The sequence below is a fragment of the Peromyscus leucopus genome, chromosome 1 (genome assembly GCF_004664715.2).
Source record: "Peromyscus leucopus breed LL Stock chromosome 1, UCI_PerLeu_2.1, whole genome shotgun sequence".
Taxonomy (NCBI): Eukaryota; Metazoa; Chordata; class Mammalia; order Rodentia; family Cricetidae; genus Peromyscus; species Peromyscus leucopus.
This window is the reverse complement of record NC_051063.1, coordinates 167105331-167123706: the sequence shown is the minus strand read 5'-3', so window position 1 is coordinate 167123706 and position 18376 is coordinate 167105331. Positions and strand designations below refer to the sequence as shown.

The 18376-nt window shown below is 50.0% G+C and overlaps 1 protein-coding gene across 1 annotated transcript; it reads left to right on the top strand.

Moving 5' to 3' along the window:
- The first annotated feature begins 5304 nt into the window (after positions 1–5304).
- On the top strand, positions 5305–17347 carry Dhdh (dihydrodiol dehydrogenase). Its single transcript, XM_028859171.2, has 7 exons — positions 5305–5456; positions 5971–6082; positions 6988–7151; positions 9349–9601; positions 12907–13031; positions 16209–16356; positions 16582–17347. Exons 1-7 carry the CDS (start codon positions 5367–5369, stop codon positions 16686–16688), a joined length of 999 nt encoding a protein of 332 aa, XP_028715004.1. The 5' UTR covers positions 5305–5366; the 3' UTR covers positions 16689–17347.
- Positions 17348–18376: the final 1029 nt, after the last annotated feature.

The following is an 18376-nucleotide window of genomic DNA, read 5'->3' as shown; positions in this document are numbered from 1 at the left end:
CGCCTGCCTCTGCCTCCCAAGTGTTGGGATTAAAGGCGTGCGGCGCCACCCGGCACCTATGGGCACTTTAAGTCTCACTTCTGAGAGGTTTGGCGGGGTGCTATTGGCAGCATAGCCTCAACGTTGCTTCATTCTGCCTTGGGGACAGAAAACCCAAACCTGGGCTTGGGAAAAGAATTCAATAGCTTAAACAATTTTAAAAATACATTATTAAGGGGCTGTGGATCCGTTGTTATAATGCTTGCTTAGCATGTATGGGGCCCTGTGTCCCACAGGCCGCTTAAATGGGAAATCCGAGTGAATGCCTGTAATCCTAGCCCTTGGGAGGTGGAAGCAAGAGAATCAGGAGTTCAGTGTCATCCTAAACTGTACAAGTTGAAGGCCAGCCTGGGCTATATGAAGCCCTGTGTCCAAAGGCAGGGGGTGGGGGTGGGGGTGGGGAGGGCAGGGTGTCAGGCAGGTTGTGTACCGGTTTACTCTTGGCACTGGGCAGCAGAGAGAGGCAGGCAGATCCCTGTGTTCAGGCAGCCAAGAGTCCACAGCGAGATCCTGTCTGAGAAGGGAGAGGGATGCACAGAAACAGCTCAGTTGGAAAGGTGTTTCTGCAAGCCTGAGGAGCCGTGGATAAAACATCTGTACTCCAACAATGGGGAGGCAGAGACAGGATAAAACATCTGTACTCCAGCAATGGGGAGGCAGAGACAGACAGGATAAAACATCTGTACTCCAGCAATGGGGAGGCAGAGACAGGTGGGTCCCTTTGGGTTGCTGGTCTGTTGGAACCTGCCAAGAGTCAGCTGAGTATCTGGGTGAGGATGTGCGGATTGTAGAGACAATGAAGAAGACAGAAAAGAGTTGAGAGGTCTGCCAGTCAATACCGGACAGTCCTGAGTATATTTCAGAGTCGGTTTATATAGAGTCTTTTTGTTGTTGTTGTTTTGGTTTTTTGTTTTGTTTTGTTTTTCTAGACAGGGTTTCTCTGTGTAGCTTTTGCACCTTCCTGGATCTCGCTCTGTAGACCAGGCTGGCCTCAAACTCACAGAGATCCGCCTACCTCTGCCTCCTGAGTGCTGGGATTAAAGGCGTGAGCCACCACCGCCCAGCTTATATAGTCTTGAAGGACAAAGGTAGAGCAATGCCCAGCACAGGCATTCAGCCACTATCTATCCCGTCCTTGAGTCAAGGAGCAGGCAGCTTCTTTTTCTATCTCAATGTACCCCCAGCTGGCATCAGCAGGCTGCGCCTAGCGAGATAGTGTGTTCTGTCTGGTGAGCTAATCAGGACTTTCTCATGGCCCTTCAAGGAAACTCTGTGGGCTAATCAGGACTTTCTCACAGCCCTTCAAGGAGACTCTGGGCTAATCAGGACTTTCTCACAGCCCTGGAGCGAACAAGCTTGAATTCTATTGACTCAGAATAGACTTCAGATTCAAACTGGGAAACTGAGTCAGTTGAGGGCTCCCACACTGGTCCACATCCTAGCCAATTCTGCAACCTCTAAACCTCAGAGAGACTCTCAATAAAACTGAAGCATGTTGAACATATCCAATATGGCTCTCTGGCCTGTGCGCGCGCGCGCGCGCGCGCGCACACACACACACACACACACACACACGCACACACAAATGGCTAAGGCACACTAGCTTCAGGATTATGAGGGAGTTTTCCAGCCTCCCACGTGCACTGTCAGTTACTGGGACACCATACTCCCTTCATGGTCACACATAGCTGTGACAGCTCCAGATACCACACACATCTGCACCGACATCCAGTCTGGATTTTGTCAGTGCTCCCCAATCTGCTCCCCAAAGCCCATTCCCATGCAGCTTCCCACTCATGCCCCATTGGTCATGAGAACACCATGATGGTGGCCGCCTGTGGTGCTTTGTCCTCCTCTGGAATGGGGACATTCTTTGATGAATTAGTGTATGGAAAGGGTCATCACTTACGTAAGGGCACCCCACCCCCACCCCGCTCCCCACACATCAGCTGCACCGCCGAGTCTCACCATATCACACACAGACGATGGCCTCCCAGGAACCACATGGTAGAGCATCTCACCTAAGCTTCCACTGTCCGTATTCTTTAGCACCTCTCAAGATCACCTGCAGTTGGGGTTGCGCAGGAAGGGGTAATGGTGGAATCGTAGGAACCAGTCTTGTGACTGCCCCTCTTCTGTCTACCAGGGGGTGCATGTAGTTCCATTAGCACAGACCGCGGCTTCTGGCCGAAGGCATCGTTCTCCAAGATGGTACCACATAATGATTCAGAGAGAAAAAACACACAGCATACAGCACGGTAGCTTCACTGCTGAAAAAATGCACTTCTCCCTCCCTTGGCAACCTTCACTGCCTAGAGATCCTCGGAGGGGCGGGGCCTTGGGGGCCCCTCCCACACCAAGGCCTTTTTTGTTTATTTGTTTTGCTTTTGTTTGTTTGTTTTTTTGGTTTTTTGAGACAGGGTTTCTCTGTGTAGCTTTGCGTCTTTCCTGGAACTCACTGGGTAGCCCAGGCTGGCCTCGAACTCACAGAGATCCGCCTGGCTCTGCCTCCCGAGTGCTGGGATTAAAGACGTGCGCCACCACCGCCCGGCTTTGTTTGTTTGTTTTTGAGACAGGCTGTCACTACGCAGCTATGGCTAGCTTGGAAATTTGTAGACCACTTCCCACAGAGATCCATCTGCCTCTGCATCCCAAGTGCTGGGACTAAAGGTGTGTACCACCAAGTCCCACCGTTAAAAAAAAATTATTTTTAGTTCCCCGTGTGTATGTGTCTGTGTGCATATGCCACAGGAGTGCAGATGGCCACAGAATTCGGAGAGGAGCTGGAGTTACAGGTGATTGTGAGCTGCCCAGTGTGCATGCTGGGAACCAAACTCAGGTCCTCCGCAAGAGCAGCACATGCCCTAAACTACTGAGCCTTCTCTCCAGCCCCCAGCTACCCAGGTCTGAAATAAACGTCTACAAGGCAAGGGAAACTGGATATCGTCTTGCTGAAGGTGGACTTGGCCAACCAGTTGAGAATACGTTTTTTATATTTTACATAGTAGTCCACAGAACTCAGTTAATTCTCTTGTTAGACCCCAAAAATCTAGGGTCTCAAGTGGGCGCCCCAAGAACCCAGACTCCAGTCCAGTTGATGCAACAGCAAGAGGTGTTTATTAATGCGGCTGTACAGTCGGGCTAACTGCAGCCCCATGGGAGCTTTTAAAGGAAAAACCCACAAAAGCCATAAGGTTACAATTCCCATACAATTTCATTTCACAAGATCATGGTCTGGGTACAGAGTGATCACAGAGGGGGTACAGTTACGTCAACAGGTACATTTTTCCTGAAACCTCAAGGGGGGGTATCAGGGCGGGAGTGGAGTTTACACAAAGGTCACAGTGGTCCTTCCTGGAACACCTGCAACTATCCCAGTCACAGGTGAGCACATCTCTTAACAGAAATCTTTTTACATTGTTACAGGGGTGGTTGAATAATGGCTGAGTCAGCTTGCCCTTGGAACTAGATTTCTTTTTAGTTCCTTATTCTCCTGGGGTTAAGGGTAAGCATGAAGGGTTAGGGTCTTTCACTCTTAAGAATTTCCTCTAAATAGAAACTGTGGGTAATTCAGTTTTCCAGAACAAAAATGTGACCTGAGCCAGGAAGAAGCACAGAGGGACAGGGGAGAGGATTCTGGCCCTAGCTCTGGGGGTCATAAGAACACCTGTGGGTCACCATTCCAGTCAGATGCTGCATAACCAGTTAGTTCAATGATTAACTCAACTATGACAACCGAAGAGATTCCTTTCTCTCAATACTGACTTCTGAACACCTAGGCACAGGCAGACAATGTTAGGTGAATTTGAAGAAAAGGCAGAATGAAATTGTGCTGTAAGAGAGGAGGAACTAGAGAGTGTAATAAGATGTACTTTCTTTTCTCTCCAAAAGTTAAATGAGATAAATAAAGTTCCATCAACAAAGAGACTTGTAAAGACGTAATCCGAGTAAGAGAACTTACTGTTCTCACAGAGGACCCAGGTTAGGTTCCCAGCACCCACATGAGGAATGGGTCACAGCATCTATCACTCCAGTTCTAGGGGATCCAATACCTTCTTCTGTTTTGTTTCTTCTTCTTCTTCTTCTTCTTCTTCTTCTTCTTCTTCTTCTTCTTCTTTTTATTTATTTTATGTTTCTGAGGGTTTGCCTGTCTGCATTTATGTGTACCATGTACACGTGTGGTGTGCATAAAGGACAGAAGGCATTGGATCTCCTAGAAATGGAGTTAAAGATGGTCCTGAGTTGCCATGGGGAACTAAACTTGGGCCCTCTGGAAGAGCAGCCAATGCTCTTAACTGCTGGGCCATCTCTCCAGCCACTGAAACACTCTCTTCTGACCTCTGAGAGCACCAGGCATGCACATGGTACACATACATACACGCAGGGGAAACGCACGCGCGCGCACACACACACACACACACACACACACAACAAAAACAAACCCAGTGAGTCCCTGCTGGGAGTGTTTGCTGCTTGCTTTGGCACAGCTGTGCCCCAGTCAACAGATTTCTCCTCACCAAAAATACTTTGGATCCTGTGGTCATTTTCTTGAGACTCCAGACCAATTTCTAGCAATATCAAGACCCTGTCTCAAAATAAAATAAAAAATGATAGGACACTTGAAAAACAAGCATGGTGGTGTACGTCTGTAATCTCTGCACTCAGGAAGCTGAGGCAGGAGGGTTGCCTTGAGTTGTGGTCAGCAGCCTGGGCTACATTGTGAATTCCAGGCCAGCCTGAGCAACAGAGTAGGCACTGTCGGAGAGAGAAGCAGAGCCCAGCACTAGAGAAATGACTGCTTCTCTCTCTGACAACTCTTCAGGTGTGTCCCTAAAGGTCAAAGTCTCAAAACACGCCGCCGAAGGTGAAGTCCTGCTCCTCTGAAGGTGCAGCCTGGCAGCGCAGGGTTCTGTGGGCCCCGCCTCCAGCCTGGCAGCGCAGGGCTCCGCTGGCCCCGCCTCCAGCCTGGCAGCAGGGCTCCGTGGGCCCCGCCTCCAGCCTGGCAGCAGGGCTCCGCTGGCCCCGCCTCCAGCCTGGCAGCAGGGCTCCGCGGGCCCCGCCTCCAGCCTGGCAGCAGGGCTCCGCGGGCCCCGCCTCCAGCCTGGCAGCGCAGGGCTCCGCGGGCTCCGCCTCCAGCCTGGCAGCGCAGGGTTCCGCGGGCCCCGCCTCCAGCCTGGCAGCAGGGCTCCGCTGGCCCCGCCTCCAGCCTGGCAGCAGGGCTCCGCTGGCCCCGCCTCCAGCCTGGCAGCAGGGCTCCGTGGCCCCGCCTCCAGCCTGGCAGAGCGCGCTGTCTCCTCACAGGCGGAAGACATCCAGGCAGGGTGAGCATGGCGCTGCGCTGGGGCATCGTGTCAGCTGGCCTAATCGCCAGCGACTTTACCACCATGCTGAGCTCACTGCCTCCCTCGGAGCACCAGGTGCGAGACCCCAGGTCTAAGGGAAGGTGGGGGGTGGCTCTTAGCAAGGTCCCTGGTCTGAGGGATGAGAGTCTGAGGGTGGAGAGCCCCTAGGTCAGAGACAGGTGGCGGGCGACTCTCAGAGCAGAAGGGACTTGTTTTCAGCCCGCTCCTCTTCACCCCAGTCTCTTAAGCTGAGGTGCGCGAGGTCTGCAGAGGTGGATCTTAGCTGCAGGGAGGAGAAGATGCTACACAGTCAGGGACTGGGCCCTCCCTTCCCGTCGTATTCAGACAGAGTCTTGCCATGTACCCAGGATGGTCTTGGACTCTTCTGTAGCCGAGGCTGGCCTGAGCCCGGGCACCGCATAAGTCTGGCTTGTCCACCATGCACCTGCTCCTCCTTCCAGACAGGAATCTGTCCCCTAGCCATCGTGGGGGAGGCTCTAGTCTCCCTGTTTCAGCTCTTCCCATGCTTGCCTCCCACCTCCTTTATCTCTACAATGGTCCCACCCCAAGCCTTTGACTCTGACACCAGGTGGTAGCAGTGGCTGCGAGGGACCTGAACAGGGCGAAGGCGTTCGCCCAGAAATACAACATCCCCAAGGCATATGGCTCCTACGAGGAGCTAGCAAAGGACCCAGACGTGGGTGAGTGGCCTGGATGACGGAGGGGACGCGGAGCTAGGCACAGCCTCCTGCCTGCGCTGTGGTGAATGTCTGATTGCAGGTGCACCTGACGCCGGTCGGTGGTGGCACACGTCTTTAATCCCAGCACTCAGGAGGCAGAGGCAGGCAGATCTGTGATCTACAGAGGGAGTTCCAAGACATCCCCCCAAAAAAAGCAGGTGCAGCTGACTGGCAGGGGGCTTTGGAAAGGCTTAGGTTCAGCTAGGGTAGGAAGCAGAGTTAAAAGGAATGAACGACTTGGCCAGAGGCTGGGTTAACAATATTAAACTGTGCTTGGATGCCAGGCCGCTGTAGCTAAGGCCAAGTGTTAAGTTTTAAATTTCTCAGGATGCTAAGGAATCTGTTAAGAATTTGTTTCTTTATTTTGCAGCATTGGGGATTGACCCTCACAATTTAGGCTCCACAGAGCTGTATACCAACACTTTGTTTTCTTTTGAGAGAGGGTCTCCCTGTGTAGTCCTGGCTGACCTGGAACTCACTCTGTAGACCAGACTGGCCTCAAACTCACAGAGCTCTGCCTGCCTTGGTTTCCAGTTTCTAAGTGCTGGGATTAAAGGCCTGGGCTAGGGGCTGGGGATTTACCTCAGTGGTAGAGCACTTGCCTAGCAAGCACAAGGCCCTGGGTTCCATCCTCAGCTCAAAAAAAAAAAAAACCTGGGCTACCTACCATGCCTGGCCCCTTGGATATTTGACACAGCCCAGGCTGGTCTCAATTTGGTTATCCTCCTGCCTCAGCCTCCACAAAGCTTGGTAGTCTCTTCTCAATGAGACGATTAGGATTGGATCCACCACTTTGTCCATGCCCGTTGGCGACAGGCCTCTCCTTGTGAGCGCTGCTGCTGACTATCTCCTTCCCTCTACCCCAGAGGTGGCCTACGTCGCCACCCAGCACCCCCAGCACAAATCAGCGGTGCTCCTCTGCCTGGCGGCGGGCAAGGCTGTCCTGTGCGAGAAACCCATGGGTGTGAATGCAGCAGAAGTTCGGGAGATGGCTGCAGAGGCCCGTTCTCGGGGCATCTTCCTGATGGAGGTAAGCCCGAGGGCCCTTCTGACCTCCATATAGCACCAGCTGCCAGGACTAAACACAGTGCCCAAGCTTGCCCACAGTCGAAATGCCAAAGGATCGGAATCTCGGTGAGGCCCGGGTGTAACTGAATCTAGCATCTGTTGCAAGCACAAGCCCAAGTCCACTGTTCCCCACTTGGAGAGGCTAGTGACTAAGGTCAGGTTAGAGAAAGTATTTTATTTGGAAAGCAAGAAAACCAAAAAAGACAGAGGCCATTTTGTTTTGGGGTTGCTGGAGCAGGACTTCCCTAGGGAGTTCTGGGGAAATGTCGGGCAGACCAGAGGCTCAGGAGAGACACAGCACGCAGGACTTCAGCTTTCCAGAGGCACACGCTGCGGTTGTCTTCCGGTTACTGCTTGCTCTGTGAACCCGAGGAAAGCACAGTGGCTTCTTCCGGGAAAAGTGAAATACTGATACACGAACAGCTTCTTTCTCTGCAGAACAGGAGATAATGAAAAGAGATGTTTCCAGAGCTCTATCCCCAGTACAGGGGAGGTCACCTTCAAGGCAGTGCAGTTTTTAACCCATTACATAGCTCCAGTCAGAGATGTCATCTATGGCAAAGCTAATGGGAGACTAAAAATTTGCCACCAAACTGTGTGACTTCCAAAATTAGTGATTTAGCTGGGCAGTAGTGGCCCACGGCTTTAATTCCAGCACTCAGGAGGCAGAGGCAGGAGGATCTCTGTGAGTTCGAGTCCAGCCTTGTCTACCTAGCAAATTTCCAGCCAGCTAGAGCTACACAGTGAGACCTTGTCTCAAAAAAAAAAAAAAGAAGCCAAGCAAGCGATGCTGAAGATGCTGAAGAGATGCTGGCCATGGAGCCCTGTGGACAGTGTTTGCCTGGCATGGAGGAAGCCCTGGGTTCCATCCTCAACACCACAGGAACCAGTGCGATGCTTCACTTCTGACATCTCAGTACTGGAAAGGAGGCAGAGGCAGGAGGATTAAAAGTTCAAGGCTGCCCAGCATGGTGGTAGACACTTTCAGTCTTAGCACTGGGATCTTTGTGAGTTCCAAGGCAGGCAGGGTTGCAAGATTGTGTCTCAAAAAAAGAAAGAAAGGAAGGAAGAAGGAGAGAGGAAGGAAGGGATGGTGGTTTTACACTTAGAACTGGAGAGATGCCTTAGAAGTTAAGAACACTGGCTGTTCTTCCAGAGGACCAGAGTTCAGGTCTCAGCCCACACATTGGCTTGTTCCCAGCCACCTGTACCTCCAGTTTCAGGGGATTTGCTGCCCTCTTCTGGCCTTTGGGGGCATCTGCATGCACATGTGCACATTCAGACTCACAAATACAATAAACTTTATTAAAAAGTGCAAGGTTATCTTCAGCTACATAGAGAGATTGAAGCCAGCCTGAACTACATGAGACCCTTTCTCAGAAAGTGCAGCCATAGGGCTTATTCAAGTATGATGGAGTCATAATCCTTAGCAAATGGGACAGAACAACCTCAGAATGTGTGGAACATTCTCCATGTCAGATTTAGGGGAGAGAGAAGAGAGGGTGTTTGGAGAGAGACACACACAGAGAAGACTCTTTTTCAGGCAAAGGCCTTTTTTTTTTTTGGAGATAATCCTGGCTGTCCTGGAACTCACTATGTAGACAAGGCTGGCCTCAAACTCTACCTGCTTCTGCATCCCCAGTGCAGGGAGTAAAGGTGTGTGCCGCCGTGCCCACAAATCTCAAGTTTTTTAGGGGCTAGAGATGCTATCTCATCTTTAGGGAAGAGGCTAGAGCGCGTCCCTAACCCAAGGCTCTGGGTTCAGGCCCACCTGCCCAAGGAATAGTGAAACCTGTGCTGAACTGGCCCTCCTACATCGTTTAAAATCAAGACACTCCCCCACAGGCCAATCTGATCTAGGTAGTTCCTCGATTAAGACTCACTTCTGTTACATAATGAGTTTGAAGCCAGCCTGGGCTACATAATACCCTATCTAAAAAAATCAAAAATAAAGCAACAAAACCGTGGTTGGGGCAGAGACAGTTGGATAAGGAAAACTGGGGTGATGGTCCCAGGTGGAAAGTGGAAGGCTAGAGGTGTGTTTTGGGTAGGGGAAGCAGTGGATATCCCTCGAGACTAGGACCCTAAGGGAGGTGTGGTTGATCACCTCCTGAATACTGATGTCTCTGTTCCCTTGGGCTCCCCACTCCGCTTTGCAGGCCTTGTGGAGCCGGTTTTTTCCTGCCATGGAGGCTCTGCGGGAAGTTTTGGTCCAAGGAACTGTTGGGGACCTACGAGTGGCCCGGGCAGAAATGGGGCTAGATTTAAGCCATTTTCCCCGGTCCAGAGACTGGAGCCAGGCCGGCGGCGGCCTGCTGGATCTGGGCGTCTACTGCGTCCAGTTTCTCTCCATGGTCTTTGGTGCGCAGAAGCCAGAGAAGATTTCGGCCGTGGGAAGGATCCATGAAACAGGTACTGCATTTTCTCAGCTAGACGGCGGTAGGAGGCGTTCTCTCTCAAGTCCCCTGCTCCTCCTCCCCACCACCAGAGAAATCAAGTTAGACCGCTAGAGGGACTTCCTTGAGGGACGCCTCTCCTAGCTACGCACTGGACACACAAAGAACTACCATTCCCAGAACAGCCAGAGGCACATGTATATGTGGTTTAGGCAGGGGGCTACCCCATGGCTTCCTGGGAAATGTAGTTCAAAGAACTAGGGCATCCTCGGAAAGGTAGGCAGGACCCAATGTCTTCTTAAGAACCTGGCTCCCAACTCCACCCTGCACGTCTTTGCTCTTTCACGCAGGTCAGCTCTCCACTGGGCATACATGTCACTTTACCACATGATCAGAAACTGCATGGCTGGGTCTTAATTACGTGACTGGTCCAATGTTAATAATAGGGGTGTCGTGGGAGTCGATGAACTGAAGTAACTATTAAGACAAATGGTTAGCACTTAAATACAAACAGTTGGTTTTGGGTGGTGGTGGCACATGCCTTTAATCCCAGCACTCAGGAGGCAGAAGCAGGTGGATCTCTGAATTCAGGGGCCAAACTGGTCTACCAAGCAAGTTACAGGACAGCCAGGGCCATACAGAGAAAGCCTGTCTCGGAAAAAAAAAAAAAACAAAAAACGGAAGAAAGAAAAAGAAATAGCCAAGAGGTGGTGGCGCATGCCTTTAATCTCAACACTTGGGAGGCAGAGCCAGGTTGATCTCTGTGAGCTCAAGGCCAGCCTGGGCTACAGATGAGTTCCAGGACAGCCAGGGTTGTTACACAGAGAAACCGGGTCTGACATAGTGATTGGATCAAGGAGAGCCTTGAGCTCAGTTGAGGCAGGGTTTTTAAGGAGTAAAGGATTGGGAGGGTAGGGGAATCCAGATTCAGATGGGGTTGAACTCCTATTGGTCAGGAGTGAAGTAACAGAAGCCTTGTCAAACAGGGATTGGTACCTGCATTGCTGCACGGAAACTGGCAACTTATACACAGATTCTGTAAGCTCTCCTTGAAGTTCTAGAGCCTTTAATACTTGTTTGTCTCAATTCTGAATGGTCCCCTGCTGGGCACAGTTTGTGGCTTTTCCTGGTTCCTGTCATGGCTGCACTAAGGTTAAGTTAGGCCTCTTCAGAGCCTCCGGAAGAGCAGTTGTGCTTTTAACCACTGAACAATCTCTCCAGCCTCCTCTTTTTTTTTTTTTTTTTGTTTGTTTGTTTTATATTGCTTTTAGTTATTACTGTTGTTTTAAATTTTCCTGCCACAGTGTCTCAAGTAGCTGGCCTTGAACTCAAACTGTAGCTCAAGGAGACCATGAACTCCTGGTCCTCCTGCCTCAGCCTTCCAGGTGCTGAGATTGCAGGTCTGTTCTGCCATGCGATTCCACCTTTCTTCCCTCATCAGGCAAGCACTCTGCAACCCACCTACATGCTCAGGTCTTGATTTTATTTTAAAGTAACACAAAAGGCTTATCTGTGCTCTATGTAACTTTGTAAGTTATTTTGGTTTTTTTACCTGGATTAATGGAATGATTGTAACAACATTACAAAGTAGGTTCTTTACAGGAAAGAGTGGTTCAGGGTGGTTCTGTGATTAAATGCTTACTGGTTTTACAGACAACCTCAGTTCAGTTTGCAGCACCCATTCACAATTACCTGTAACTCCAAATACAGGAGGTCCAAAACCCTCTTCAGGTCTCCACAGGCACTCCCCAACACACACACACACACACACACACACACACAAATAAAAGTACAATGCATATTTTCGAAAGGGTAGGTTCATTTAGTCATTTACTCATTCAGAAAGTAATACCTTTAAAAAGTTGAGTTTTGGGGCTGTGCAATAGCATGTTTTTAATCCTGGCACACAAGAGGCAGAGGCCGACAGATCTCTGTGAATTCCAGGCCAGCCTGGTTGACATAGAGTGTTCCAGGACAGCAAGGGCTACATAGAGAAACCATGTCTTGAAAAACAAACAAGCTGGGCGGTGGTGGCGCATGCCTTTAATCCCAGCACTCGGGAGGCAGAGGCAGGCGGATCTCTGTGAGTTGGAGGCCAGCCTGGGCTACAGAGTGAGTCCCAGGAAAGGCTCCAAAGCTACACAGAGAAACCCTGTCTCGAAAAACAAGCAAACAAACAAAAGTGGTTTTTCTTTTATGTGTATGGGTGTTTTGCTTGCAAGAGCCTCTGTGTACCACATGAAGCTGGGTGCCAAGGGAGGCCTAAAGAGGGCATCTGATCCCCTGGAACTGGAGTTACAGACAGTTGTGAGGTGCCATGTGGGTGCTGGGAACTGAACCCACTTACTCTGCAAGAGCAGCACGGGCCCTTACCTACTGAGCCATCTCTCCAGGCCTGAGGTATAATTCAGACACCATACAATTACTCGTTCAAAGTACACAATTAATTCAGGCATTGTGGCTGAAGCCTGTAATCCCAGCCCGTTGGTGGCTGAGGCAGGAAGAGGCTATGAGTTCAAAGCCAGCCTGGACTGTACAGTAAAGCCTTGTTTGATAAAAGCAAAACAGGGGCCAGATGAGATGCCCCAGCGGGGGTCAAAGGTGTTCACCATGGGATCCTCAAGACCAGAGTTGGATCCCCAGAACTTAGAAAAAGATGGAGAGAGAATTTTCTGGAGTTTTCTGACTTCCACAGGTGTGCTGTGGGACATGTCCCTCTGCATGTACAACATGCCTATATACACACTAATTATAAAGGTTTAAAAACCCAAACTAAAAAGCTGGCCATAGGTGGCACACGTCTTTAATCCCAGCCCTCGGGAAGCAGAGCCAGACAGATCTCTGTGAGTTCGAGGCCAGGCTGGTCTCCAAAGCGAGATCCAGGACAGGGTTCAAAGCTACACAGAGAAACCCTGTCTTGAAAACAAAAAACAAAAAACAAAACAAACTATTCAGCCAAGCATGGTGGTGTCTGTCTGTAATCCCAACTCTTAGGAAGTGGAGGCAAGAGGATCTGTAAATAATTGTCTAATCCCTAAGAAGTTTGGCATGAGCCCAAGCTCCAGAAGATTCTGTCTCAAACAAATAAACAAAACCCTGCAAAAACAAACAAACAAAAAACCCAAGACGAAACAAAACACGACCAACAAAACCCAGGCCAAGTGTTTGGGCCAAGGTTGGAGGCCTGTTTCAGTCTGTCCCAGGACTCCCCCGGTGCCCCAGCCCTGTGCCGCCCTGTGCTGCCCTGTGCTGCCCTGTGCCGCCCTGTGCCGCCCTGTGCCGCCCTGTGCTGCCCTGTGCTGCCCTGTGCTTCCGTTACAGGGGTGGATGACACCGTCAGTGTGCTTCTTCAGTACCCAGGAGGGGTCCATGGCAGCCTCACCTGTAGCATCAGCTCCAACCTCACCAACACAGCATATGTGGCTGGCACCAAGGGCATGGCCCAGGTGAGACATCCCACGCCCGAGGACTGGGAGCCTGCACAGCAACCTTAGAGCGGGATTCTAGAGCCGAAGTAACCATTTTTTTACCCTGCTTCTGAGACATTCAGACTCCTTAAGAACCAAGCCAAGGGATGGGGTTTCAGCCTCGAGACCACAGTCCCACATTCCAAGGCCTTAGGACAAACCAACTCTTTGGATGTTTGCTCTTTGGTGCTGGGAATGGAAGCCTGGCCTTCCCGACTGATAAACAGGTGCTCTGCCACCAAGGTACGCTCTAGTCCTGCGTTCTTTCCAGTTATATTTGCTACTCTTCCTGTTCCTGTGACCATTATCTAACAGAAGTAATGTACCTGAGGGAAAGGCTCACTTTGGCTCAGGGTTCAAATCCTGTCAGTACATCCTGGTAGGAAGGCAAGGAGACTGAACCAATTTGGCCAGTGGCAACAGAAGCTTTTCCACACACTTTGTTGATACCGTGACAGCTAGGAAGCCAAGAACGCAGGTGAGCACCAAGAGTGGCTATAACCTCCCAGGCCCACACTCCAGCCACGCACCTTTGCTGTGAACAGTTTATGTTCTAAACATAATGCTACCCCATGCTTAGGACTTTCCAGCTGTTCCCAGACACAATCTGTATATCACCAAAGGTCAGATTTTCCTGGAATCCTGGAATGCCGTTGCTAGAAAGAACTCCTGTTTTGGGTGTGAAAGCTTGGCTCACTGGAAGAGATGGCTCGCACGTATGGTACCCTGCATTTGCTACCCGGCTGCAAAGAAAGGAGGTCCTGCTGGGCCCAAAGGTGCAGGGGGAACCATAGGTCCAGGCCATTCTGGGCTGCAGAGGGATTTCAAGGACAGTCTGGACTACTTAGCAACACCTTCAAAAACAAAAGTCGGAAAGAGAATCTGGAGACAGAGATCTAGCACCTGCTTAGAATCCTCCAGTGAGGGGCTGTGTGCACGGCTCAGTCCTAGAGCACCTTTTAGTGCACAGCTGAGAGTGTGTTCGATCCCCAACACCGGTGAAAAAAATCTGAAGAGAGAAAGAAATCCTATCTACAGCAAGTCAAGCTGTGGAATAATCTGAGCCTTTTCCTGCATTTTGAAGGACTTCTCCCATTCTTCCCTCATGTCCCTCCTGACCTCTCAGTGTTTGCATTCTGTCCTACAAGTGGGCAGAGGGCTACTGCTTCCAGATCTTCTACCAGCTAAGAAGGAAGGTTGTCAGTCTTGTTTTGTGTGGGCCCTTGGAAGAAAAAGGGCCACTCTAGGATGAATTTGGGCTTAGCAAAAGCAGGGGAATCAGCTTCTGGTGAACTGACTGCCCATTGCTCTGCAAAAAGCTTTTTTATTGTTTCAGGATTTACACCCTTTTCTTTTTGTTTTTGGAGACAGGGTTTCTCTGTGTTACACAGCTCTGGCTGTCCTTGAACTCGCTTTGTAGACCAGGTTGGCCTTGAATGCATAGAGATTGCCTGCTTCTGCCTCCCAAGTGCTGGAATTAAAGGCCTGTGTCACCACTGCCCAGCAGGATTTATACCTTTTTTTTTTTTTTTTTTTTTTTTTTTTTTTTTTTTTTTTTTTTTGAGACAGGGTTTCTCTGTGTAGTTTTGCACCTTTCCTGGAACTTACTTTGTAGACCAGGCTGGCCTCAAACTCACAGAGATCCGCCTGCCTCTGCCTCCCGAGTGCTGGGATTAAAGGCATGTGTCACCACCGCCTGGCAGGCTTTATCCCTTTAAGCAAGCAACTTCCACTTACCAAAACCTCTTATCTGCAGTTGTGTGAGGGAAGTATTTACCTAAGCATTTCTCAGGCATGAGACCTCTTGGTTTGCCAAGTCCTCTAGTTACTAGTTTTGCAAAAGCTCTGAATCCTTCAGGAAGCACCCAGATAAGAATCAAACATTTAACACAGGGAGCTGCTAGCCTGGCAGCAGCCGAGCACGGCCCAGGTCAGGACCACTGTGGAGGCCAAGATTTGAGGCGATGGGAGCTCTGAGCCCAGGTGAGCGGCAGCAGCTTGATTAAGAGCGTGGAGGCACCGAGAAGTAGCTGCTGCTCGAGTGTACCCTCCTCAGGAGCAAGATGGCTTCCAGGACCTGCTCTCTTCACTAAAGAAGATGAAGCCTCACCTGGTGCCCATTCTCTGCCTGAAGGACATCTTTAGGCTGTCACAGTGCACTGAGGGTATGGGGGCCTCCAGCATCCACCAAAACACTCTTCACCAAGAGACTGGAGAAGCAGAATGTGGAGAGTCTGACCACTCAGCTACAGCTGATGTCCAGTCCAAGAAATGATCTGTGAGGTTGCCTCATCTTCTTCACAGAAAGATCCTTGGACAATAGGCGTTTAGTGTGTCAAACCTCATGGCGACTGTCTTGGTTCCACAATTTCCCCTTTAGTTTATTATGTCTATGAAATGTGCTTCTGTATCTTCAGGGTGTCCCTTTGCCCAACACCAAGTCTCTAAATTCTACCCAGAAGCAGAACCTGAAATCAGGGCAAGAGTGAGATGGGAACATAGACTATTCTCCTATCTCCAAATAAAAATCAGAGTCTGTCCTGAGTCACATTAAAAAAAAAAAAAAAAAAAAAAAAAAAAAAAAAGAATCCAACAATAACAAAAGGTAGCTCAAAGCCTGGGTACTAGCACTCTGGAGTTAAGCCAGATGCAATGTCTCTGTGGGATCTCTTGCTACAGAAGGTGTTGTATGGAAACCAGGTATGGCTGCACATGCTTGTAATATCAGGCAGAAGAATCAGAAGTCCAAGATTAATCTCAGTTTCACTGGGAGTTGGAATCCAGCCTGGGCTACACGAGACACCCCCACACATACACCCCCCACACCTACCACTGTCTCAAAAAAAAAAAGAATGATGGGAGCCAAGAGTGATGGTGCCAGCCCTGCAATGTGGCAGTGAGTCTTTATTAGTTGGCTGAAGGAGGAGCTGGTCCTCAAGTCTAAGGTAGTTTTGATTCCAAGGAGACAACAGGGTCTTAGTATGACAGGACACTCTTCAAACCCAATTCAGGCAAGAGGCAGGCTTGAACCTCACAGATCGAATGGGGGTGAACCCTTAGCTCTCGGGTGCCAGAGCTCATCCCTGCTGTTAGGAGTAAAACCCTCGAAGCATTGTTGGTAAGGGTTGAGTAGTATTCATTGTTATCTTTCTCCAGATTGGCAAAACATGGTGCCCAACAGAGCTGGTGGTGAATGACCAGCATAAAGAGTTCCCTCCGCCTGTCCTTGGGAAAGAGTACAATTTTTTAAATGGATCATGCATGAGTTATGAAGCCAACCACGTCCGTGAGTGCCTGCGTAAAGGTAAGGAGTGGAGAATTGCAGCCTGGTGTCAGTCTAAGCAGAAAGTGCTTCTCCTTCCTACCCTCAAGTGCAAACAGCTATTGAGAACTACATTTCCCAGGATGCCGAGGAACATACACCCTCTCAAACCACCCCGCCTATTCCCTGGGTCCTTCTGGGAATTGTATTCTTCTTGGTGTTGGTGTGTGGGTTTTGGATGAGTCTTCCTGTGTTCTCTCCTCCTAGGTCTTAAGGAAAGTCCTGTAATTCCTCTGGCAGAGAGTGAGCTCTTGGCTGAAATCCTTGAGGAGGTGAGGAAGGCTATTGGAGTCGTCTTCCCCCAGGATAAATGATGATGAACATGGCAAGCAATAATTTTTCCTACTTGAGGATCCTAGCTTGACCCTCTTTGCTTTGGAGTTATTTTTGCACAACAGCTCAAGTTCTCATGTTGGAACACTCCCTTTCTGGGCTCCTGAAAGTCGCCTTGCTTTTGTTCTTACCGTACATTCTCTCATCACCTGCCCTCAGATTCACCAGGATGCTGTTTTGGGAAGCGGGAGTGAAGGGTTTTCTGGTCCAAGGGTATCTTGGCGATCTGGAGCCAAGGAATACCATGTCCCACCATGCAACAATCTTCACACAAGAGATTTATTGGGAAGAAACCTAGAATGGCAGCTACCTCTGGCCAGGACAGAGAGCAGTGGGCTGGCAGAGGAGCAGGCTTTATATGGTCTTTGAAGCATGCACATTGAGCTCGTAGAAACGTACAGAACAGTCAGAAGTATTACTAGGCCATTAATCCTGGGTCATGGGGGTGAGGATTTCAAAGTCCCAGGTTTGGGGACAGTCCAGAGGCAGGGTGAATTTCCACTGACCTGTTACTCTACAGTGAGGAACCCAAAATGGCCTTGAAGGAATGTGGAATAGCCAGTGACTTTCTCTGTCCCTCTCCCTTTCCCTGAGATTGGTTTCCCCGTTAGGGACTAATTAAGAGTGGGTGTGGCAGCTGGATGTAATGGTGCATGCTTTTAATCCCAGCACTCAGAGGCAAAAGCAGGCAGGTAACTATGAGTTCAAGACCAGCCTGGTCTACATAGCAAATTTCAGGCCAGCCAGTTACAAGGTGAGACCCTAGAGCGGGAATGTGGGCGGTGAGGACTTGGGGTGGGGTGGGGAGGACAGACAGAGACACTGTGGCTGGACAGATGACTCAGTAGTTAATAGTACTTGTTGGTCTTAAAGAAGGTGAAGATTTGGCCGGGAGGTGGTGGTGCATGCCTTTAATCCCAGCACTCAGGAGGCAGAGGCAGGTGGATCTCTGTGAGTTCGAGGCCAGCCTGGGCTACAGAGCAAGATCCAGGACAGCCAGGGTGACACAGAGAAACCCTTTCTTGAAAAATCAAAAAAGAAAAAAAGATGAACACTGAATTCACAAAGTGGTTCACAACTGTCTTTAACCCCAGTTCCAGAGAATCCCGATGCCTTCTCCTGATCTCTGTGGGTACCAGGCAATCCCAGGGTACACTACAAACATGCAGGGTTAATTCTCAAACCCTGCGACAAACACCTGAGGTGCCTATTTAACATTTCAAAGCTGACCTGGCCACCTGGTTCTCCCAGCATCCCTCGGCCCTCTACCCTGAACTCTCCAGCCCAGGGGCTTGGCTGCCCTTCCCCAGAGGCTCTTCCCTATATAATCCAGACATTCTGGTTACCCGCCCCCTTTTGCACCTGGCCTTCTTGGCTGCTGCACCTGGTTCTTCTCTCCCTCTTCCTCTTCCCCTCCCCCTCTCCCCACATGACCTAGGTCAGTCTAGTCATGTCCACTCTGGACTTTTCCAGACGTCCCTGCCTCTGCGTACATTCTCCCTTTTATCTACAATAAATCTTCTCCTCCACTATACCTAGCAGCAGTCATGTCCTTTCTTATTTATTTATTTATTTATTTATTTATTTATTTTTAAGATTTATTTATTTATTATGTATACAGCATGTATGACTGCAGGCCAGAAGAGGGCACCAGATCTCGTTATAGATG